Genomic DNA, 22,745 nt, shown 5'->3' with positions numbered 1-22,745 from the left:
AATTAAACTGTCTATATATATATAAATATTTGTATTCGTTTTAATGAATTATAATTTAAGAAGACGTTATAAGAGATTTTCAGAGCATAACAATTGATTAAAGTCGAGCAATTTTAAGTTAACGATAATTAAACATGTTAAGATTAACAATTGTAATTATGTTTGAAATAATATAAACTAAAGAACACAATTAGCTTGATTTGATATTTATGAAAATTTGTATTTGTTATTAGAAGACAGAGTATAACTATATAAGTTTACCAATTTATCTTGTTAAAACTAAAAACGTGAAATTAAAATGGAAAATCTTAATTCGACATGATTATGATCTTGGCTTTTCCTTCTTTTCCTTCCATAAAGCTAATAAAGAGACACCAGAGACCTTAACGACCTTGAATCTAACACCTGGAATATCACCCTTAGCCTTACCTTTTCTACCGAAACCAGCTAATAAGACTTCGTCATTTTCATCAACGAAGTTTAAACAACCATCGTTAGGAACGAAAGCAGTAACCTTCTTACCGTTCTTGATTAATTGAACTCTGACACACTTTCTGATAGCAGAGTTTGGTTGTTTGGATTCAATACCGATCTTTTCTAAAACGATACCTTTAGCATGAGAAGAACCACCAAACGGAGAAGATTTGAAGGCAGTACCCAATAATCTCTTCTTATAGTTGTTTTCGGCCCAACGGCTGTATAAAATAGTTCATCAATAACATAACAGTTGTTTGTATTATTAATGATTGAAAATGTTAGTAAATTTTTGATACATAAAAAAACGATATCATGATATACTGTTAAGGTGCGCCATTTATTTCAGACATTGCAACCCGATGGATCTGCTTAGTCAAGATATATATGGGTATGTCTTTCACTAATATATTTAAACTCCCTGCAATAAAGAAAATAGTTCACTTTGAATCTTATCTTCGTAGGCTTTTATTTGCTATAATCGCCTCTTCTAAATCTGTATTGTCTTAAACGCATCTGAACATATAACTTCACAAAAATGGGAAAGCTCTTAAAAGCAAAGCATAGATTCCAGTGTTCATTACAATCCCTCTCATTGACTTGATTCCTTGTAATCTTCTCACCTCTCTTCCCAATCACTTACTGATAAAACCTTTACCACTTAATATTTGCTTCCGAATTTCGATCCATCAATATACTGTTATAAAGATGAAAATAAAATTTTGATGATTTCCATTCCCTGTGAAATACATATATTCACAACGTGTGACATTCCCTCAACTCAACTCATCAGTCATGTACTATTCGAATAATCGAAATAAAACAGATACACCCCATTAGAAATATATCAATAAAATTAAATAATAAATTGTTTAACATACTTGTTTCTTCTGTGGATACGTAACTTTCTGGCGGAGTTCAAACCTCTTGGCTTACCTTTACCCATCTTTGGTTATATTTAATTGTTCTTGGTGTATTAATGCAAGGGAACTTAATGTCTAAATCAATATAAGATCCAGTTCTTATATATACACTAACATTTACATTTTAATATAGAGAGATAGTAATTTTTCTTGGTAGTTAATATGAACAAATTTTGAATTATTACAGACTAAGAGATTGATTGACTGGTTGGAAACAAGATTTAGGCAGACGGCAAAGCATGATAGTGTGCATGTAAACTGAGTTAAAACGACGATGCTAAGTAACATTTCCTTATCACCAAATTTTTCGTCTGATGAAGGTAGGTATTTACCAGACATGCTATGCTAACTCTATAGTGAATATTTTTTTTCAGGTGATGGATGTGAGCAGAAGAAACTAAAAGTAATAATTTTCAGATTAGTTACGAGAGTTTACCGTCTTGCGTACAGTTTAGACTGAAACTTGGCACTAGTACCTGCCAATTTACTGGGTCTTGAACCGAAACCACATGCAAATTTAGAAGGAAATGTTGTGAGCTAGGCTGAAACACTACCGTTCTGTCCCAGCAAAGTGAATGAAACCAAGTACGTTATTAGCTCAACACACCCACTTTACCTGGCAATGATCTCATTTATTGCCGCGTAGCAGTTGTTACTGATTCTAAGTAATCGCATCGCATCGCATCCTTTTTCTTCAATCACCAAAACGGCCTAACAAAATATTGTGTGTCTCTTTTTTCTCTGTTCTCCATTCCGTAATTTTTGAAAAAAATGAAACTTTACAAAATGTCTGGGTTTATACATTGTTAGAACTGTCACTCAGACTTATATATATACCTTCCCTCTCTACAAAAATATTAGGGTAAAAGGGAAGTGAAAAAAGGCCAAACGTACTGAGATGAGATGAGATGAGAAATTCATCATAAGCTTAAGCATATATAAGTTTAACAAGGTAGGTAGAATAACACTGGATTAACGATGCGTGGTATCTTGTTGTTAATAACATCTAGGATTAGTTGAGCGTTCGTAAACACTGGATAATATACTTGTCATAATGGCTGCCATTGAAAATAGAACCATTGACGACTATATTAACCTTTTAATTGCAAAATATTTGAAAGCAAAGGGTCTTGATGAGTCACTGGGTGTCTTTGCAAGAGAAATGTCGTTGTCAAGGAATCTGATTAACTCCTTTGATGAATCGAATTTAGAGAATTTATTTGATATTGTTTCAGACAGAATTCAATTCAATGAATACAATGTAGCCAATTCTTTGAAATCATTAAAACTTAATGAAATTGTACCACAGTTTAGTGACAAGGTAATTCCATATGTACCAAAATGGGACTTTCAAGACTCGGATTTTATACTAGACTGCATCGATTCATCTGTTGATGGTTTGACGATACTCGCTAGGTTTACTTCAAATGCTGGTGAATTATTGCTCTCTACTTCGCAAAAGAAAGTGCTTGTGGCTGAAACGAGTGATAATGCAATTGAAAAAATTGGAGAGTTCGACTCTAATAAGGAACAAATTGGTATCGTTAAAATATGTGGATATTTGGCAAGCGGGAAATTCTATTATTCATGTGGGTTAGATGGGAAATTATCCTTATATGATAATTCAAGAATGCATCTGTCATCTAGCGATTGGAAACTCCATAGTCGAATTATTACATATTTAGATATTATTCCAAGGGAGGATTCTTCTTCCTCATGGCATGTTATCTCATGTGGGTTTGATAATATGTTAAAATTAAGCATTCTACAGAGAAATAATGAAGGAAAGTACGAGTTAAGAATTCTATCAGAGTTGAAAATCGCATCACCAGTTGTTACTGTTAAAACAACACTAATTGCAATTAAAGATTCCTTCCTCACGCCAATGGTGTTTCTAGCAAGATCAGATTATACTAGAATAGTTGCGTATTCTGTAATCAACGATAAGCTTGCATTGAGTTATGAAATTGCTTTAAACAATACGCAATTCTCTACACATTCTTTTAATGTGAGGGATTTTGAGGTGTTGAATACTAAGACGGTTAACGGTGTGAATAATGTCCAAACTGAGAATAGCATGCTAGCTATATGTACCTCACACACACCATATATGAGGATGATTCTTGTGAAATTACCAATTGAGATTAACGAAAAGGAGGGCATTGACCAGAATAGTTTAACTTCTACAAAAACTAAGGTGTTTTACGATAAAATTTTATTTAACATGGCAACAGAGATAGAGCAAGATGGATATTCGCAACCCATTGTGAAAAAAATGCCAAACTCAAACTCAATAATAATAGGAACAGATAACGGTATATATGCATCTGATATTCAAAATGGCGAAACATGGTTCTTAGACGTTCCTGGAAATGACGTCTCAAAAAGAATAAAGTCTATGGATACAAATAATGAGATGAGTAAACTTGTGGTTGCTTATGCAGATAAGTCTATAAATTTATATTCGATTACAGGTAAATAAAGTTTATAATCACTCGATAAGCATATATTTGTTTGTTTTCTTAATGTAAGAACAATAAAACTATTGTACCCTATATATTTGTTCACAGTTTCTTCAAGTTGGGTAGTTTCTCAGTCAAATATCGTTCTTCATTGCCTTGATCTTTTAAGTGCGTTTGCTAAAAATTCAAAAATTATCAATTGCAACTTAAAAAGAAAGTAAGTAAAATTACTATTACAGCGGTCGTTAACAAGATGGTTTACAACATAGAAGTACTTGATTTGATAACAGTTGCATGTATTAACATACCACATTGTTGCTGATAAGTGTTGCAAGGGGCCAATTATGAGTACGCTTGACCCGTTTGAAGCTACCGATCTATTCAATCTGGATAATGTTAACCTAGATGTGTTGACTGAGAATTTTCCTGTTGAATTTTATTTCGAATACCTAATATTATGGCCTGGTTTATTTTTTAAGACAGTTGAGCAAACTGTCGACGCATCAATTACAACAAATAATATATCAGGCTATATGATGGCAAAAACAGAAGGTCATGGAAACGATTGGCACTCGCATATAACAGCTGTAACGGTTGCTCCAGAATTCCGTAGATTGTTTTTAGCTTCCATTTTGTGTAACACATTAGAAAAAATTACAGATGTATTGCCACATAACGTGAATTTTATTGACTTGTTTGTGAAATGTGATAATGCACTAGCAATCAAACTTTATGAAAAGCTGGGATACAGTGTCTTTAGGAGAGTGGTAGGATACTATAATACAGCAGGGGATGGATATCCAGAAACTTTAAAGAAATGTAATGATGACAAGGATGCATTTGATATGAGAAAAGGTATGATAAGAGATAAAGGAAAGAGTATACGTTCAGATGGTAGAAAGCACAGATGCTTCCCGCATGATATTAAGTTTTAAGAAGAAAGAGTATATAATGATAAATAATTTTAACAAAGATATCATCAGTAAATATGCATTAATAAAAAGTAAGTCATAATCCAAAAGTAAAATGAAGTGTGACATTAAATAAAAGAATTAATTAAGTTAGATCTCAAATAACCATTAAAATTCCACATCGGCATTAAAAGTACTGTTGCTGTTATAATTATTGCCATTGTAGTTGTTGTTATAATTTCCTCTACTGTTACCTCTGCCTCTACCGTTACCCCTGCCCCTACCACGGCCACGGCCACGGAAATTATGTCCACCTCTTGAATTAAATCTTCTGTTAGCAGAAGCTTGGCCAAAAGTGTCTAAATTTAATTCTTTTTCAACATTCCATTTCATGTTAGTATTTGTTTCAGTTGATGTGGAAATACTGTCAAAAAATGATGAGGATTTATTGTAAAATTGTTCCTTTGATTCAGTTTCTTGAATAGCAGTGTTCTCATTAATTTCCTGCCCATTTGGCTCTGGAGCTTCTTTTACAAAAACAGCATTGTTACTCTCAAAATCAAAATCCTCAGCAGGTATTTCAACTTTGTGATGATGTGTGTTATTTCTTGGTGGTCTATGGGTATTTTGTTGATTGTTTGATTTTCTGGATTCCTTTGTGGATTCTTTATTTTCAGTTGAATCGGAACCTACAATAGGTTCTGATCCTGGTGCTGGTTGGTAAACACCATAACCAGCCATAGCGGCAGGTACATTTGGTTGTTGAGGCTCATGTGGCATTTGTGCAGCGTTCACTTGTTGTTGAGTCTGCTGTTGACCTTGTTGGCCAGCTGGTGGCAGTACGGGATGGGCATCTTCTAGTTTAATGTCTAAAATGTTTAGATCTTTAACATCATTACCATTGAACTTGACGGATTTATAAAGTGTTGCATTTGGAGGAATTTCTTCTGGTCCCCAATTTTTACGACCTTCAGTACCGAAACAGCGGACATTGTTTAAAGTAACAGTACCTCTTTCTGAATCAATATTTTCTAATAAACCAACATATCTGTTTTCAGTGACAGAGATTAGGGAAATTGTCTTACCCACATATTGAGACATCGTGTTTCCTCTGCAAATTCAAATTTTTAGATATTCGATAATTCAAAATAAGAAAATATAACTGTATAACTTTTATTCGAACTCTGAATAATGAATCAAGTAACACCTTGCAAAAGCTATATATTTGAACTTTGATATCAGTTTGTCAAGACTATTCAACAAGTAAGAGAACTCCATTTTTGTTGTTCACTTTTCAATGATTGCCTTCTTTATATATTCTATATAATGTACGTTTTGAATAATATAAAATATTGTATTTCCGTCCAGCGTGATCTAAAGTACATTTATGACACACCTGTTGGAAGTACATTACATTACTGTCCTTATGAATCTTAAATTCTTTGAACAGATATATATATAATGGTTAATGTGATTGCTAAGTTCTATTATCTATATAATAATTGTTAGTAGATGTTACTTAACTATAAAAGGCAATAAAAATTTAGTCAAATATATCAAGCCAATTCGTATCTGTCACCGACAGTAGTGAAACCTTTCAAAAATTCATTAATCTTGTCGAATTCAGCATCGGTGATCTTAGCCTTATTCTCGTCAAAATTTTCAGTAACTTTAGAAACAGAAGAACCACTTGGAATTGGGATGATCTTACCATAACCAAATCTGTTACTGTTATGTTTAATCCAACCTAGTGCAAGTTGTGGTAAAGTGATACGGTCAGCAGGATCACGTTTAGCAATGATTTCGTCCCGTAAGAATTGAACGAGGACCAAATTTTGAGCCATCGCGTCACCATGGAATCTTTTTAGCATTAACCTAAAGTCACCCTTTGGAATATCTTTTACACTTGTGATTTGGCCAGTCAATAGGCCTCTTCCTAGTGGAGAGTATGCGATAATGATTAAACCTAATTCACCACAAGTTTTAGCTATATTGTTATGCAAGATTTGAGTACTGAATAGAGATAATTCGACTTCAACACAAGTTAAGTACTTATGCCAATCTTTATTAATAGCTCTGATTTGCTTTTCAGTAACTTCGCTTAAAGAAACACCACCAATGAAGCCATTGTCTACCATTTCAGCTAAAGCTTCAAAAGTTTCATATGGATAGTCTTGTCCTTCTTCAACAATGGATTCATCAATTCTAGCGACTTCATAGATATCGATATAACCACCTAAAATGGAAGAACAGATCTCTACACTCTTCTTAACATCATCAGATTTACCCAATGGAGCCATTTTGGCAACATCCATGGAACCTTTACAACTAACAATGACCTTTTGCCTTAATTCAGGATATTTCTCAAAAAAATTCTTTAACATAATATAGTCTGGACCATAAAATTCACCAACATTGAAAAAAGCCTTCACATTTTTTTCTAAAGCAAAATCAACAACTTGTTTCATAGCAGCAAAAGCTTGATCTTTTGGAACTGGCTCAGCCTTCCAAGTCAAACTCATTAAACCATAACCGGTGCTCAAAGCATCTAAATCTTTCCTCAATTGCTCAACCTTAGACATTCTTATTATTGTTATATTTACTTCTGTATTTGATAATAAATTACCGAACTGCCAATTTTCCCAAGAATATAATTAAAAAGGGAGGGGTTTATATATGAGTTAAATTCGTGAAAGAAATGAAAATAAGGAGGGCTCTTTTAAGGATATGGGATGTCCATTAGCGAAACCTTCAATAATTTTCAATATAAAGTTTCAATTTCAAACGAGTATTAGATAATTAGATTGGGTTATGCATTGAGTTGTGCCTTATTTTGTGAAGAAAAACTACATTTTGTTCAAATTATTCTGTCATTACATATATACCGTCTTGGCTTGAATTATAAATAATTTAACGTATGACGATAACTATGTTCGATGTTCCGTGCGGGTGAAAATATATACGGTAATTAACGGATATGTAATGGATATTGGACAAGGATTGGACAAGGATTGGACGGGAATTGGATGGGAATTGGGTAACTAGATAAGTGGAACACTGTTTAAGAGTGGCGCTTTATAATGGATTAGCATGTGAATAAATGAAGGCACTAGTATAGCCACGGTCTGGTTGAGATGGAAATGGAATGGAATGCCAGATGGCCATGGAGGTGGGCATGCTGTTCCTTTGGCGTGATCCTATTGTGAAAATTGTTGGATTGAATGACAAATTGGGTAGCTTTCTAAGTGCCAAAGGTATTCAAAAAGGAACTAATTGGATGCTCTCAATGTGCCTGCTGTCACAAGCTTAATACCTGCCTAAGCCAGAGTAAAGGTTTGTGGTCTAGCTGATATTTGTAGTTCTAGATTCTTGAAAATACGTGAAAAGTTCATGGTTTACCAATTGGTTACCGTTACATGGCTTAATGGATCAGGCTTTACATAATTGCTACAGTAAGTTGTCAATTGACCACTTGCTGTCACTGAAGCTATTGTTTCTTTGTCTTGTTTCTTTAACGATTTAATTTTTGCTCCGCGTAGTGAGTATTGCATCTTCTAGAAGACTACTTTGTGGTTACTAAATGTAATTTTGGTAGACAAGGATATGTTGACCCAGGTTCAAGAGACCAGAGACATCAATCTGTATTTATAAGCTAATAACATACGAGTTAAATATATTTAAACAACGAACAAATCTATTCAACACTTTTAACAGACGCTAAGGTGTCCCCTTTTTCTATTAGTAAAGTTAATTAAAGTTCGCATTGATTTAAGTGTTATTTGCTCAGTAGTTGTATTCATTGTCTTAATATATTAAAAGTTATTATGTTAGATACTGTATATTCAGATTAATCGCTCTGGTCACTCGGACGTAGATCAATGGATTATTTATCTATTGCTTATCGGAGTTTATATATACATATTATTTCAATCTACCGTTCTGGCCAACGAGACGACGACGTCGAATTAAATACTTATAACAGATTGATGGTTCCACAGCACCAGTTATTGTGGAGAAACAAGCTTATGTTGGTTAGAACCAACCTCTAAGTTAGTGTCATTACTCACTTCGGTGGCTTTCGAGTAGTCCATCTTCGTAATAGTTAAATGTCCTCCTAATATATAACTTATCTCATACTTGAGTGAACACATTACGTGTTCAGTCATTCTCCTAAGATCTTTAGTGCTGTATTGTGTGTGGAGTTACAAGCTTATGTTGGGTAGTTCCAACATCTAAGTTAGTGTCATTAGCCACTTCAGTTGCTCTAGTATAGTCCATCTTCTTTATAGTTAAATAATCGATTCATCTTTTATTAGTGTAATTAAACTATTCTATATAGAGTTAGATGCCCTCCTTATATATGAGTTAATCTGACAGTTGAATGAACATGTGTACGTGTTCATTCATCCTCCTAGGCTCTTTAGTGCTGTATTGTACATCTGTGTTTATCATGTAGCCTATTTACATTGTAGTGAGAAATTTGCACCTACCACTTGGAAGATTGTTCTGGACCTTCTTTCCATTAGTAAGTGATCTATTGGTTCTGGACTCAAAGTGTCATAAACACTTAGTTCTGTCACATACACTACAATAATTCTGACACATACATAATGATGAACACTAACTAACTACACAACACCTCAGTTGATGTTGAAAACGTTGGGAAAGTCGCCAAATATAAGCTTACTTCTCCACAATTTCTTAATTAATTGATTACCTCCACTTCTCATTGATCGATTCGTGACCACTGATCTAATAGTCTAGCAATTTACAATATTTTGAGCTCGTATGGCGCAGTGGTAGCGCAGCAGATTGCAAATCTGTTGGTCCTTAGTTCGATCCTGAGTGCGAGCTCTTTTTTTTGTTCTCTGCTTAACCTCTCCCACTCAGGCCAACGAAAAACACAACCAAGAGATCACTTACCTAATACTTTACAAGACCACTGACCACACAGACTTAGATTTCTAACAATTGAACCTCAATGTTCTGTATTAACCTTAGTGTCGCATCTGCTTAAATAGCACAATATGTAAGATGGCCATACATAGAGACGCGTTGAGATCTGAACTTGTACGTGACATTTTCTGAGAAACAGAGTTTTCCCGTTCTCAATTCATTAAAATTTATTTTTGTAACGCGTCTCTTTCAAAACACCACATACTCTAATAATAACGGTTGGTAACATCAATCATTATTGCACCATCTCTTAATTACATTTAAATACATAGGTACATTATAAATATAAAAGCGTTCTAAAGTATATAATATATAAAGATACGCTACAGCAATTATAGTTTCAATAAGATTAAGAACCTGCTCAGCCAAGTCACTTGGAAACAGAAATTACATTTTTATTTAACATTATCATAGCCTACTAGATTAGTAGTCTACTATCAGGTTCTTCTTCTAAAATAAAGAATAAATCATTCTACGATGTCGCATTTAACTACAATTGATAATGTACCGCTAGATATGACTAAAACTACAGATTCCGAAAATAGTAAGCCTCTTCATTCAAAAAGTTTGAATAGAAATGAATCTATCCAAAAGAATAATACGTCCATTGATGCTAATAGGATTGCTTTATCGGAGGTCACTGTAAACACGACACAATCTGTTGCTTCCAAAACCTCAAAGAAAGTGTCAGAAAAACAATTAGAGTTATCTGATGATAAGAGACAAGTGGAAAAGCCAATATTTCTAGCAAAAATCCCAAGAATACGAAGAGACGCAAGTGACTTAACGTATGTGAACTTAAAGAAGAGAAAAATTTATAGAGATAATGATGATACACCTGTCCAAGAAAATACAACTTCTAATATAATAAATCTTGATCTATCAAAAATCCAAGAAGAAAATGAAATGAACTTAACATCAAAAAATGAAAATGGTAGACTTCTTACAAAAGAATCTGCCACTGCTAATATAAATATTGATACTGTGGTGCCGAAGAAATGGAAAAATTTAGATTCTAGTGAAATTAACGATATTTGCATGGTTGTTGAATATACGGATGATATTTTTGAGCATTTATACAAAAGGGAACTGGAGACAACAACAGAAATAAATTATACAACTGACCCTAATTATACTTATCAATTGAGGGAGTCACTAAGAACTATATTAGTTGATTGGCTAGTTGAAGTTCATGAAAAGTTTGAATTATATCCAGAAACTTTATTCTTAGCGATAAATTTAATGGATAGATTTTTATCTAAAAACAAAGTAACATTAAGTAAACTACAATTGTTAGCAATAACTGCATTATTTATCTCTGCGAAATTTGAAGAAATAAATTTACCAAAATTGAGTGATTATTCATATATTACTGATGGCGCTGCTTCGAATGATGATATCAAAAGTGCTGAAATGTTTATGCTGAAATCATTAGAATTTAATCTGGGATGGCCTAATCCAATGAATTTCATTAGAAGATTATCAAAAGCTGATGGTTATGATTTCAAGACAAGGAATCTGGCAAAAATGATTTTAGAATTTGCCATTTGTTCAAATATTTTTATTAACGTTAAACCATCTCGCATAAGTGCTATATCCATGTATATTGCTAGGAGGATCACAAATAGAAACCAAATATACTGGGATAGTACTTTTGAGCACTACAGTGGTGGAATTGATCCATTAAATGATGCAACTTTTAAGAAGCAATGTTTTTCACTAATTAATGAAATGAAAAAAGAAAACAACTATGATTCTTTAAGAAGAAAATTCCATCACCCAAAATTGTTTTCATTGTATAATGCTCTACAAAATTGGTGTAATCATTATGAAGGAAAATTATTCCCAAACTGAAAAATGTAAAATCACAATAAATCCAAGTAATGGTAAAATAAACAAATTATCATCTATTCATTACACTTAACATACGACCTAAGGTTAGTATATTTATAATTACTACACGTAACTGCATTTGTATATTTTTAAAATATAGCACACATTTTCTTCAAGTATGTTTCTGCAGAGTATATATACAGTAGCATAAAGTGACTACAAAACAGAATTTAACTCCATTTTATGGTATATTTGAAACAGTTTAATGATCTGATTGCTACTAAGAAAAAGGTTGATAAGTTTATATGAGTTGAATTAAAAGTATAAAGTTTATGCATGAAGTTATAGATACTCTATCATTATTCTAAATTATTATCATCGTCATTAGTTATTATTAATTATTATTATTATTATTATTATTATTATTATTATTATTATTATTATTATTATTATTATTATTATTAATTATTATTATTATTATTATTATTATTGTTATTGTTATTATTGCTATTATTATTGCTATTGTTATTATTATTTTCATCAAGCACTATTAGCATTGACTATTATGCTATTCATGCAGTGTCATAATATCATATTTATTCTTCTTAACCTTCAATGCCCAGTTCACTGATATTATCGATGCTTTCATATATCTACGAGATTGATATTTTCGAATAAACTCATCGTGAACAATTGGAGAAACTAAATAATCCATCATTAAATTACACACAGGTTCTAATTGCTTTTTTGTGTACCCACCTGAGTAATGTATTAGATTGCCATCCCAAATGCTTTTCCCTAGCATTTTTCTAGATATAAACATAGCGGCAGCAGCACAGAATGATGGAGGTATTCCAATGAACTTAAAATCAACAATTGAAATTTCTAATAAGAACTTGGCAAGCGTACGGGACTGTATATCGTAGTCATCAGCTTTAGATATTCTTCTCAAAAAATTCATCGGATTTGGATAACTTAAATCAAACTCTAAAACTTTTAAGATGAATTTTTCACCTTCTTTAATTTCTTGAACAGAACAAGCACCATCTGTTTCACCAGCAAAATGTGCAACACTAGGCGAGTAAACTTCTTCATACTTGGACGCTATGAATAAACAAGAGGTTCCTACCAATTGTAACTTATCTAGCTGTACTAATTCTTTTGCTAGAAAACGATCCATCAAATTAGTTGCTAAATAAAGTGTTTCTGGCAATAGACCAAATTTGTTATGAATCTTAACTAACCAATTTATCAAAATATCTCTGTTCTGAACAATATTTTTTTGAATATGCAAATTTTCTTTTATTGGTAGAGTCTTCATCTCCAATTCCCTTAAATGGTCAAAAATATCTGAAACATATTCAGAAGCCATGAACGGATCATTTGCATCCTCTGCATCTAGATCATCCCATTCTATCTTCTCATTATCAATATCATCACTATACTTTAGCTTCTTAGGTAGATCACCAATTTCTGATAATGTAGAAATAGGTCTTTTCTTTTGTATATCAGATACATTAAACGATTCAGATGGATTTGTCGTGTTTCTTTCTTTCAATTCCAGCGTTCTTCCACCTTCTTTAGTTGATACCTTTTTTTCATAATTATTAATATGGGACCCATCAGAACCCTTTTTAATGGTCTCTAATTCATTATTTGGATCAATATTTTCCTTATCATGGATTGACAGTCTAGAGGTTTTTTCGATAAATCTTTTCGACTCAAGATCTTCCTTTACCTCCTTGTCATTCGATTTTTGATTTATTTTAGCAGATAAAGGGTCTAGTGTTTTACTGGAATGCAGTTTACTAATTTCTTTGAGATCGGATTTTTTATTAATACTTTTTTGATAATTGTTAGTTACATTGCTAAGCACATTTTTCTTGATTTTAGTAATATTGTTACCTGATTGCAAATGGTTCTTTTCTATATTACTCAATGAACTAAGCATTTATGCGTACTATTATAGTTTATATTGTAACTTGAAACAGGAAAAATTATCTATGCAAAATTAGCCAATATGAGAACTTAGATGGGATGGGATGGGAGTTAAGAGTGAAGATAGTGCCAACCTGCTCTTATCGACGGGCACGCAAGAAGATAAAAGGAACAATATAAGTATATCAAGAAATAAAAATAGTGCCATTAAAAGATATATAAAAAAAATTTAATATTATATTTTTCTTATATATATACTGAGAGCAGGATAAGTAAATGTAACATCAATGATGAAAGCTGTGATGTAATTTATTTCTAGTTAACGTCAAACGGTAGGAGATGCTATTTGAAGTAATATTGTAGTTTTTCTAGCACTTGAGGAATATATAATCAGTTGACATTCGGAACAGTTTACAGAAAAGGCAGTGGAAGATGAAGTTACTTGCAGCTTGATCTAAAAGCTAACTATAATTTGAATATTTGTTTTCATTTATTATCAAATAGGTAAAATCGATTTACACGGTGCAAAACTCTTAAGAAATAAATCCCAAATTGAAACCTGAGATGTGTTTCAGAGAATATGGTTCACTCAAAACATGAGCATGTTTTTGAATAATGGTGGTATGTAATTGTCAAGAGAAAAGAGTGGGCATATTAGAATTGCTACTGCATGTCTTATTAACAAATCAATTTTTATTCTGTGGAAACTAAAATTAACTGCCAATCTGAATTAAATAAAAGAAATACATGTATCACTTGGCTTGAAAGTTTTGAAATTCTTAAAAAGTCCTACAGGAATTCCGACAGACGAAGAAGATTGAGATAGATGAACCATACATACAATATAATCGAATAACTGTTTGATGAAGAAAGAAGGAAACCATAAACATAAACATAACAATAAACAATAAACAAATATCATAACAATTTTTTTTTTCAAAATAACATCTGTGCATAAAACTGGTATTATTGTTATTAAGTTTCAATTTCGAAAACAAAAATTGAAGATTTAACCCTTTTAGGAAATCGCTTATTTTTTCGAAATTTTCCCAAAGAGTGGAAGCCGAAAAAAACAGAAGTCTGTACGAATTAGGGAAAACGTTATATTGACAAAGTCTAAAAAAGGTAACTGGAATTCTATTTTTGGATCAGATCTGTGATTCCTGCACCGTGGTGTTTACAGGTACGCTTAAAGTGGAAATGTATATCTGAAAAATGAATACAGACTGGGGAAACGACACATACTCTATTAACTTATTCATCGACGGAGACACACGGATGATGTCTAAAATGTATAAGGCTTTGTATATACTGTTTTTTAGATGAATCCTGTGAACTTCATTAGGTTGGAGTATAACTGCATGAGATGATTATTTTTTTGCTTTTTTGTTTTGGCATAAATGTATTTTACGTAATGAGACATCGAGATTGAGTTCTTGCAGATTGTAAATAATGGAATTTCTATGCACCATGTTGTGTTATGTGTGGGTGAAAACAAATTGCTTATGTTCCGAGAAAATGCATCGTTAGAATTTGGGAATAGGGAGGGAGGAAGAAGTGGTTAACCCTTGGGAGAACAGATAACATGTTTTCTATTTCCAAGAGAAAAAATACCATTGGATTTTAAGCTGTCATGTGGAAGTAGTGACGGATAAAGCGGATAAGACGGATTGAACTGTTTTGGACAGGGCTTGTGAATATTCACTGCATATTTAGTTTCCAGCAGCTATTCTATTCTGTCTGTAAATAATAATGCATGCGACTACCTGAAATATTGACTACTTCAAAACAAGACAAAAGAAATTGATTAAATGCTTCGTTAAATATACTATCCATATTATTAAGTACTAAATTATTTAAGGCTTTTCCAGGAGCAATCATAATAAAAGCAATATTCAAGGCTATAAATGACAAGAATATTTCGCCCTCACATTTTCGATATATTCCTTATGTTTTCTCTTCATTCCGTGTCATGCAGCGTCATTTGACATCATCTAACTTCTCTTAACACTCAAGATTTAGCAGAAAACAATACAAGCTATTGGACTTAACGTCCTTCAGTGAAAATAAAATTTCCTGAAGAATCTTTTGTAAATACACCATTTTCAGTGACGATACCATCAATGTATTCATGTGGTGTGATATCAAAAGATGGGTTCCAAACATTGATATCAATTGGTGCAATGCCTACTTTTGCTGTGATTGGCTCTTTGTTTTCATCTAATAACGGAGTTTCAAGGTTGAAATCCATTGCTGTGCCGGTCACCAATTTCATTTCATTAGGTTTACGTTCTTCAATGACAATACCTTCCCCAGATTTAGTTTTACTATCAAAAGTTGTCTTTGGAGCCACTACATAAAATTTGATACCAAATTGTTTGCATATTAGAGCTAACTGGAATGTACCGATTTTATTAGCCGTGTCACCATTACAAACAATTCTATCGGCACCAACGAATGCAGCTTTAATTGGATATGGACTAGTTTTGATTCTATAAGCAATAGAACTATCAGGGATTAAAGTAGCTGGAATCTTTTCTTGCACTAATTCATAAGCGGTTAATCTTGAACCTTGATTGTATGGCCTAGTTTCTAACGGATAAACGTGTTTTAAGCTGGCCTTGACATCCACAAGTTTTTTAGCCTTCTTTTGTGAGGGTTCGCCAGTCTCAGTAGCACTGTCAACGTTACCCTTAGCTAAAGAATCCTTCCATAATGAGCGTATGACACCCAATGCAGTACCATAACCAGATGTGGCTAATGAACCTGTGTTACAAATAGTCAAGACAGCAAAATCTCCACTGAAGTTTTCCTCCTTTAAGGAGTCTAATAAGAATTTAGCACCATTATCACCTAATTTTATATTATTTTTCAAATCATCATCGCTTAAATCACAAACATAATTGAACAATTTTGAGTTGAATTTTGTTAAGTCGTCACTTGCATCTAACAAATGACCAATTTCCATTAACGAATTAGAAAGGTTAACCGCAGTTGGTCTGCTTTCTAACAACCAATCTAATCTTTCAATCAATCTTAACTTGATGTTACGCCAGTTATTCAAATCATAATAAGTTTGGGTTCTTGCGAACAAATCCGTTCTCATCATTTGGGTTTCCATCAATACAGATAAAGAACCTACAATAGCGATAGCAGGAGCACCTCTTACCTGCATGCTTTTGATCGCAGTATAACCATCTTCAATAGTACTTATGGGAATGTATTTAGTGACATAAGGCAATAGAAGTTGATCCAAAACCGTGACGGAAACATTCAATGGATTTGATCTATCAAATCTTATAGCTTGGAGAGACATGTTAGGTCACCCTTGTATGTATTTAAGTGCGTGTGCGTGTGCGTGTGTGTCTTACCTTGCACCTAGATGAATTGATATAACTAAAAAACTAATAAGGAATACTTAACATACATACATACATATATATGTGAAGATATAAACAGATAGAGAGACTAGCATCACAGTCCATCAATTGTACAAGTTATTAATGTTGTTGAATCTATCTGGAACATTAAGAGAATTTTTCAAGTAGAATTTCAAGATGCGATGACTTTGAAATTTATTACTTTGAAACCTTCGTTCACGGACCGTGTGTTATGCATTTATAACAGCGAATTTTCCAGCACAGTCCAGTTGTGGATTCAATTTAATTCAATGGTTTCATTGAACCATTGACCATTCATTCAAATAGTAGCTCTATTAGCATCTTTTCAAGCCTTATGGTTTGAGATGAGCTTACAACATTATTATAGTATCACGAAATACGAGGTGATAAAAAGTAAGAGATGGTTGTTCCAAAGGAAGAAGGATAATGAAAAATACAGAAAGGAGATTTGAACGATGATGATATATAAAGGTTGCAACCATAACCAACTGCAAAGTTTAGTTAATTCATTCATTTGATTTTGATTTAAAGGATTGTTAAACACCTACTTATTGGAGCTGCAGTGAATACAAGATTAGAAGATAAGGTTTGGCTATGGTTTGTTTTAAATCGTTGTTTGTTTTAGTATTTTTACAGGCAGCTTTGGTGAACTGTCTAAAGACTGGTGTTTTATTTTCTAATGAACATGGGTTTTTAAAGAATACCAAGGAATCATTATTAAAATTTACTGATAAACAACCTACTGTTGTATTTAAATTTTTAGATTACTCTATTTCAGATGCATTCAGTTCTTATAATGATAAAGAGAAAAATAAATTGAAATATTTAACAAGTTTTTTTGAAGACCAAGTTGTCGGTGTTAAGACAATTAAAAAACCTAAGAAGTATTGGAACTCAATTAAATCTACTTTAAAGAGTAATAAAGAAATTGATGTCAAGGTTATAACGTTTAAAAAATTACCTGAAACACCATATGCAATCTTTCATAAAATCGCCATTCAAGATAAAGATGTTATTGTTCTTAAATTCGAGGATGAAGTGTACGATTTATCTAAGTTGAATGATACTCTAGAGTCGGTTATGAATAGATTAGTGGAAGTACTCGGAAAGGACATACGTGTCATCTTATTTAACTACTCAAATGACGAACACAAACCTCATGTAATTGGTAAGACAGGTGCCGTCATTGGAGGCAAAGAAGTTGCTTTTCACAGAAATATGAAGTTTCAGAAGTTGAAGAGAGATGATGGAGAAGAAGTTGAAGAAGTTGAAGATATTAAAGATGAAGAAGACACAGAAGATGAAGTCATTTCATATGATGAGAAAGTAGATGAAGAAAATGCAGAGGACAATGTCATTTTATATGATGAGAAAGAAGATGAAGATAACGCGGAAGATAACGACATACTAAGTAAAATATGGACTGAAGGCTTATTGATGTGTTTATTGGTCTCCATCTTCTTATTCGGACTTCTAGCTGTCGCTCTCTCATGGATGACCAGTTTAGAAATCAGCTACGGTGCTTTTGAAAAGCAATCAAACCCATTAAAGAAAACTAATTAAAATAAAATGACTGATAAAAAATACCAAAAACAACAAAATCACATTCAAAATTTATTATTCCGATTCATTTATATAGGTATTTGTTAATACATGCTATAAATTTATAAATAACAAAGTATATTGGAAACAGAATTAATCATTTAATTTTACAGATTATTATGCGAAAGTGCAATTATACTTATTCTAAAATTAGCCTTGAAATTTTTCAGTAGTTTTCCTATTTACTCTTTCTTCTTTATTGTTAATTCTTCATCAGAAGCTGTATCTTCCATAAATGCAATTATAATATAACCGATCAACACAACATTTGCCATCGCAGCAGCCAAACCACCGCTTACAAGTGTGTTGGAAGTATATTGCTGGATTGTGAAAAAAGTAACCAGTGGACAAACCACCATTGCTGCTGTGAAGAACATTAATTTGGTTATAACTGAACGTGGAACATCAACTGCCATTGCGAATATGGTTTTGTTTTAAAAGTTAGACTTTTTGTTATTGTTGTACTTAGTGGAAATTAATTTACAAGCACTAATCTTTCTAATATTACCAAATACTTTCTCAGTCACTAGATAAATACGTTTCCTATCGTATAACTGAGCTTAATTACATCAATTCATCAAGGGAAATTCTTTCAACAAAGTTGTTATAAAGCTTAACTGCTGCATTGTATTCATTTTTGATATTCCTTAGTTTCCAATATTGCTATAAAGCGAAATATTAAAATTTCATGTCACCTAAAAAAATAGTTCCAATTTAAAATTAAATTATTTTGTATAAATAAAATGGTGATTATTTAACTTAGCAAGCAATCAAACACTCGCTTATATCTCTCATTAAATCATAATTACAAGAAATACCTCTTTATTCCCAAAATGGTGCAACAATTAAGTTTGTTTAGTGCTATTGATGACCCATCATACGATCTTTTCATTTCCACCATAAAGACGATATCCGGAAACCCTCCAGTATTATTCGCTAATGTTAATACCATTTGGAACCTGAATCCTGATAATGAAGTTCAACAAATTAACAAAAAAAACCAATTGGTTGAACCTAACAGAATAAAACTATCGACTAATGTGCCGTTAGATATTCTCGCCGATTCTGATTCTTCTGATAGTCAGAGCCGAGCTCCAAGACAGCTAGATTATACCCTTATGAAACATTTACAAACAGATGCTTTACCGGTTATTGAAGGAGAACTGAAATCTTTATTGAAAAATAGTGGCATTAACCTTACATCTGATTCTGATATGAACGTCGACTCAGATGTCAAACAATCTAATAATAACAACCAAGCATGGTCTTTAAGTATGTCTGATATTCCTGCCGCCGGTACTAGTAAAAAAGTCTCAATTCAACTAATATCAGAGTCTTCCATTTTATTTACTGATTCAAATGCATCCTCATTAACCGCGTTTATGAATGGTCTCGGTTACATTCTAGATTATTCTTATATAACAGTGGGTTCAAAGTTCTTTTTCCCTGATAACCTAATATTAGACGCTTATAAAATATGGAATTTTGATTCTGACAAATCCACGCAATTAACCAAAGGTGGCTTGCTCTTGAAAGCTTATATTAATGTTAGTAAAAATACAGACATTGAACGTATAAATCAAGCAGAGAAATCGCTACTTTTGTTACAGAAGGAACTACAAGGCTTTGTTGAATTTTCAATACCTGATAGACAATCAATGGATTCAAGATCAGAAGCTCCTGATATTATATAAAATTTATATAATAAGTCAAATAAAATTTTAATAATTACGAAAACGTTAGTTTATTTAATCTTTTCTATTTTAATATAGTATACAAATATATAATTATAAAATTATTATGCAATATTATTGAATTGTGAATGAGAGCCTCTAAATTGTAAGATTCATTTAGATCATTTTTTCTCTAATTTCTTCAAATTGGCTTTGGTCTTTGCAATTTGCTTCTTCTTTTTCTTCAAATTTTCTACTTGTTCTTCCTTTTTATTGTTAGAGTATTGCATCTTTTTGTATAACTTACGTTGCTTATTACTCATCATAATCATCTTTAATTGCTTCTCGGCTTCGGCTTCGTCAACTACCTTTCTCTTCTTTGACTTCTTTTGAACTTCTAGACCAGCTTCTTTAGCTTTATTGAAAGAAATACCCTTAACTTCTAGTTCTAATTCCTTTTGAGCAGCTAATTCTTCATCATCTTCGCCATCTTCATCAACAACATCAGCTTCTTCTCCAGAATTTTCTTCAGCAACTTCTTCTTCACTTTCAGATTCCTCAGCATCGTCTTCTGAAGCATTTGGATCATAACCAGTGGCGTCACCCCATGGACTTAAATGTGGTGGCAGAGTTTCACCTGGCATATATAAGTTTGCTGGGACCAAGCTTTTTTTATTAATACAATCGAAAATCCATTGAGGTTGAACATAAGTTCTACCAGGTACTTTGTTGTTTAAAACGGGTCTATCAACAATTTGATGTGTAACGTTTGAGAAATCTAAATCTTTAGCATCAACTTGATCCAAAGCAGCTTCACTGATAACAGAACCACCACTTGATAAGATCAAGAATTCGACAATATCTATTGGGACTTCTCTACCGACATAGAAAACAAAATCAGAAAATAAAGTAGCTATTGGTGAATCAAATTGACTTGGTTGTGCTAATTCATCACCTTTGTTTTTATTGTTGTCCTCAAAGGTGTCTAGTTCTACATTGTTAACGTCTTTTTCTTCTCCTTCATCATCTTCATCATCCTTGTTTTCTTTATCGGCCTTCATGGCAGATTTCAAAGTAGCAGAATCGATGGCAGCAGCTTTGTCATTGTTGGTAGATTTTGGAACAGCAGACAGGACGCTATCTTCATTTTGACTTTCTAAAATATAAGTAGATAAACCACTCATTATTTTGCTCTTATTTAGATCAACCTTTGGTGGATATACTAGACCACTGTCCGTGTACAATTTGTAAAGGACAAAGTGCAATAAAGTTGAGTAAAACTCTAAGAAAGTCAACATAATTCTGAAATCGATATCAGTTGGGATATTTTCTGGGAACTTGTAAGGAACTAGCCATCTAACTTCTTCACCTCTAACGGTAGCCTGATAATATATACCTTTGATGGAAACAAAGACTTTACGGACTAAACGTTCTCTAGCGACAAATGCTAACCATTGGTTACAGATGACATTTGCATCCTTTGTGATCTTGGCAGAAATTTGATCAGTAGCTGGTAAGTTTGCAAATAAAAATAACATATTTAGAGCATCATCAATATCTCTGATAGCATCAGGGAAACTTGGATAACGTTCTTTAATAATATGATCCAATTTGTAAGTACTTCTATTTTCTTCTAATTTCTTTGCAGTACCGACTTCACCTCTTCCTAAAGCTTTTGTTAATTTTTTAGAGAAAGTTTTATGTTCTCTGAATTTAGCCAATACAGGTTCATGCATCAAATATTGAATGTCCTTTTGGAAATAGAAAGTTGTTGGGGCAGTAGAACCCTTATTAGCCTTCTTTTTGTTTCTTGGTTCTCTTGGATAAATACCTTTGAAAATACACAATCTTCTGAAATCAGCTAAGGAGATCTGTAGCTTGCTGACAGCTTGGGATCTAGAAATGAAATTCTTAGCATTACCGGATGTATTCTTCTTCTTAATTCTCATTTTTAATTCAAGTGCTTCACCGTGTTTTTATTCTACGTATCAATCTACCAGTCTATTATCCTATAATATGACACAACAAAGAGAAAACTGCGGATGCTCTTATAATAACAGTATCTGTAACAAGAGAATATATCAACGAATCTAGTATACACATTATATACTCATTATAATTTAATTATAATAAAGTTTATATGCCACTATATAAATCAATGAATAATAATTTCAACCTTATCTCATCTCATCTCATCTCATCGCTTTTTGTGAAAAATTTTCACTATATAGATTTTAAGATGGCGGGTAATCTCTGAGGAAACTTTATAGTCACCCACAACCAGAACCAGAACCATATATATTTGATTCCATATGGCAACTTGTATAGTAGTTATGATATATTATGTTAAAAGTGTTATACTATATCCCTGGAATGCTCATGAAGATTGAAAACAGTTACCGTGACCTGCTTTAACTCGATGCATCTTGGATGCTTCCTTCTAAGTATACTTTCTGCTCGATCTTGCTGCAGTCACTTACCAGTCATTAACTACGTACTGTTCTAATTAGGAAATATCTTTAATCTTATATACTTACAGGGTACCGTTATAAATAGAAGATATATTAGATAC

At 32.6% G+C, this 22,745-nt stretch overlaps 12 protein-coding genes and 1 non-coding gene across 13 annotated transcripts; 6 read left to right on the top strand and 7 right to left on the bottom strand.

Moving 5' to 3' along the window:
* Positions 1 to 322: 322 nt before the first annotated feature.
* Positions 323 to 1,420, bottom strand: RPS23B (40S ribosomal protein uS12; the record flags this gene model as incomplete). The annotated part of the gene is made up of 2 exons (XM_003685335.1): positions 323 to 695; positions 1,356 to 1,420. 2 exons carry the CDS (start codon positions 1,418 to 1,420, stop codon positions 323 to 325), a joined length of 438 nt encoding a protein of 145 aa, XP_003685383.1.
* A 1,031-nt stretch (positions 1,421 to 2,451) lies between these two features.
* Positions 2,452 to 3,879, top strand: TPHA0D03120 (uncharacterized protein; the record flags this gene model as incomplete). The annotated part of the gene is made up of 1 exon (XM_003685334.1): positions 2,452 to 3,879. The coding sequence occupies one exon, from the start codon at positions 2,452 to 2,454 to the stop codon at positions 3,877 to 3,879; it is 1,428 nt and encodes a 475-aa protein (XP_003685382.1).
* A 324-nt stretch (positions 3,880 to 4,203) lies between these two features.
* On the top strand, positions 4,204 to 4,794 carry NAT3 (peptide alpha-N-acetyltransferase complex B subunit NAT3; the record flags this gene model as incomplete). The annotated part of the gene is made up of 1 exon (XM_003685333.1): positions 4,204 to 4,794. The coding sequence occupies one exon, from the start codon at positions 4,204 to 4,206 to the stop codon at positions 4,792 to 4,794; it is 591 nt and encodes a 196-aa protein (XP_003685381.1).
* A 144-nt stretch (positions 4,795 to 4,938) lies between these two features.
* SCD6 (Scd6p) lies at positions 4,939 to 5,871 on the bottom strand (the record flags this gene model as incomplete). The annotated part of the gene is made up of 1 exon (XM_003685332.1): positions 4,939 to 5,871. One exon carries the CDS (start codon positions 5,869 to 5,871, stop codon positions 4,939 to 4,941), a length of 933 nt encoding a protein of 310 aa, XP_003685380.1.
* A 455-nt stretch (positions 5,872 to 6,326) lies between these two features.
* TPHA0D03090 (pyridoxine 4-dehydrogenase) lies at positions 6,327 to 7,352 on the bottom strand (the record flags this gene model as incomplete). The annotated part of the gene is made up of 1 exon (XM_003685331.1): positions 6,327 to 7,352. The coding sequence occupies one exon, from the start codon at positions 7,350 to 7,352 to the stop codon at positions 6,327 to 6,329; it is 1,026 nt and encodes a 341-aa protein (XP_003685379.1).
* Positions 7,353 to 9,552: 2,200 nt separating this feature from the next.
* On the top strand, positions 9,553 to 9,624 carry TPHA0Dtrna3C. Its single transcript has one exon. It is a non-coding gene; the product is annotated as a tRNA-Cys (tRNA).
* A 579-nt stretch (positions 9,625 to 10,203) lies between these two features.
* TPHA0D03080 (cyclin family protein) lies at positions 10,204 to 11,580 on the top strand (the record flags this gene model as incomplete). Its single annotated transcript, XM_003685330.1, has 1 exon — positions 10,204 to 11,580. One exon carries the CDS (start codon positions 10,204 to 10,206, stop codon positions 11,578 to 11,580), a length of 1,377 nt encoding a protein of 458 aa, XP_003685378.1.
* A 547-nt stretch (positions 11,581 to 12,127) lies between these two features.
* Positions 12,128 to 13,510, bottom strand: TPHA0D03070 (cyclin family protein; the record flags this gene model as incomplete). The annotated part of the gene is made up of 1 exon (XM_003685329.1): positions 12,128 to 13,510. One exon carries the CDS (start codon positions 13,508 to 13,510, stop codon positions 12,128 to 12,130), a length of 1,383 nt encoding a protein of 460 aa, XP_003685377.1.
* Positions 13,511 to 15,544: 2,034 nt separating this feature from the next.
* MRI1 (S-methyl-5-thioribose-1-phosphate isomerase MRI1) lies at positions 15,545 to 16,813 on the bottom strand (the record flags this gene model as incomplete). Its single annotated transcript, XM_003685328.1, has 1 exon — positions 15,545 to 16,813. The coding sequence occupies one exon, from the start codon at positions 16,811 to 16,813 to the stop codon at positions 15,545 to 15,547; it is 1,269 nt and encodes a 422-aa protein (XP_003685376.1).
* A 679-nt stretch (positions 16,814 to 17,492) lies between these two features.
* Positions 17,493 to 18,461, top strand: VOA1 (Voa1p; the record flags this gene model as incomplete). Its single annotated transcript, XM_003685327.1, has 1 exon — positions 17,493 to 18,461. The coding sequence occupies one exon, from the start codon at positions 17,493 to 17,495 to the stop codon at positions 18,459 to 18,461; it is 969 nt and encodes a 322-aa protein (XP_003685375.1).
* A 221-nt stretch (positions 18,462 to 18,682) lies between these two features.
* On the bottom strand, positions 18,683 to 18,916 carry VMA21 (Vma21p; the record flags this gene model as incomplete). The annotated part of the gene is made up of 1 exon (XM_003685326.1): positions 18,683 to 18,916. The coding sequence occupies one exon, from the start codon at positions 18,914 to 18,916 to the stop codon at positions 18,683 to 18,685; it is 234 nt and encodes a 77-aa protein (XP_003685374.1).
* A 417-nt stretch (positions 18,917 to 19,333) lies between these two features.
* On the top strand, positions 19,334 to 20,194 carry SRB5 (Srb5p; the record flags this gene model as incomplete). The annotated part of the gene is made up of 1 exon (XM_003685325.1): positions 19,334 to 20,194. One exon carries the CDS (start codon positions 19,334 to 19,336, stop codon positions 20,192 to 20,194), a length of 861 nt encoding a protein of 286 aa, XP_003685373.1.
* A 161-nt stretch (positions 20,195 to 20,355) lies between these two features.
* On the bottom strand, positions 20,356 to 22,122 carry NOP7 (mRNA-binding ribosome synthesis protein NOP7; the record flags this gene model as incomplete). The annotated part of the gene is made up of 1 exon (XM_003685324.1): positions 20,356 to 22,122. One exon carries the CDS (start codon positions 22,120 to 22,122, stop codon positions 20,356 to 20,358), a length of 1,767 nt encoding a protein of 588 aa, XP_003685372.1.
* Between the last annotated feature and the right edge of the window lie 623 nt (positions 22,123 to 22,745).

Source organism: Tetrapisispora phaffii, chromosome 4, assembly GCF_000236905.1.
Source record: "Tetrapisispora phaffii CBS 4417 chromosome 4, complete genome".
Taxonomy (NCBI): Eukaryota; Fungi; Ascomycota; class Saccharomycetes; order Saccharomycetales; family Saccharomycetaceae; genus Tetrapisispora; species Tetrapisispora phaffii.
The sequence above is the reverse complement of the archived record's forward strand: the minus strand, read 5'-3'. Positions and strand labels throughout refer to the sequence as shown.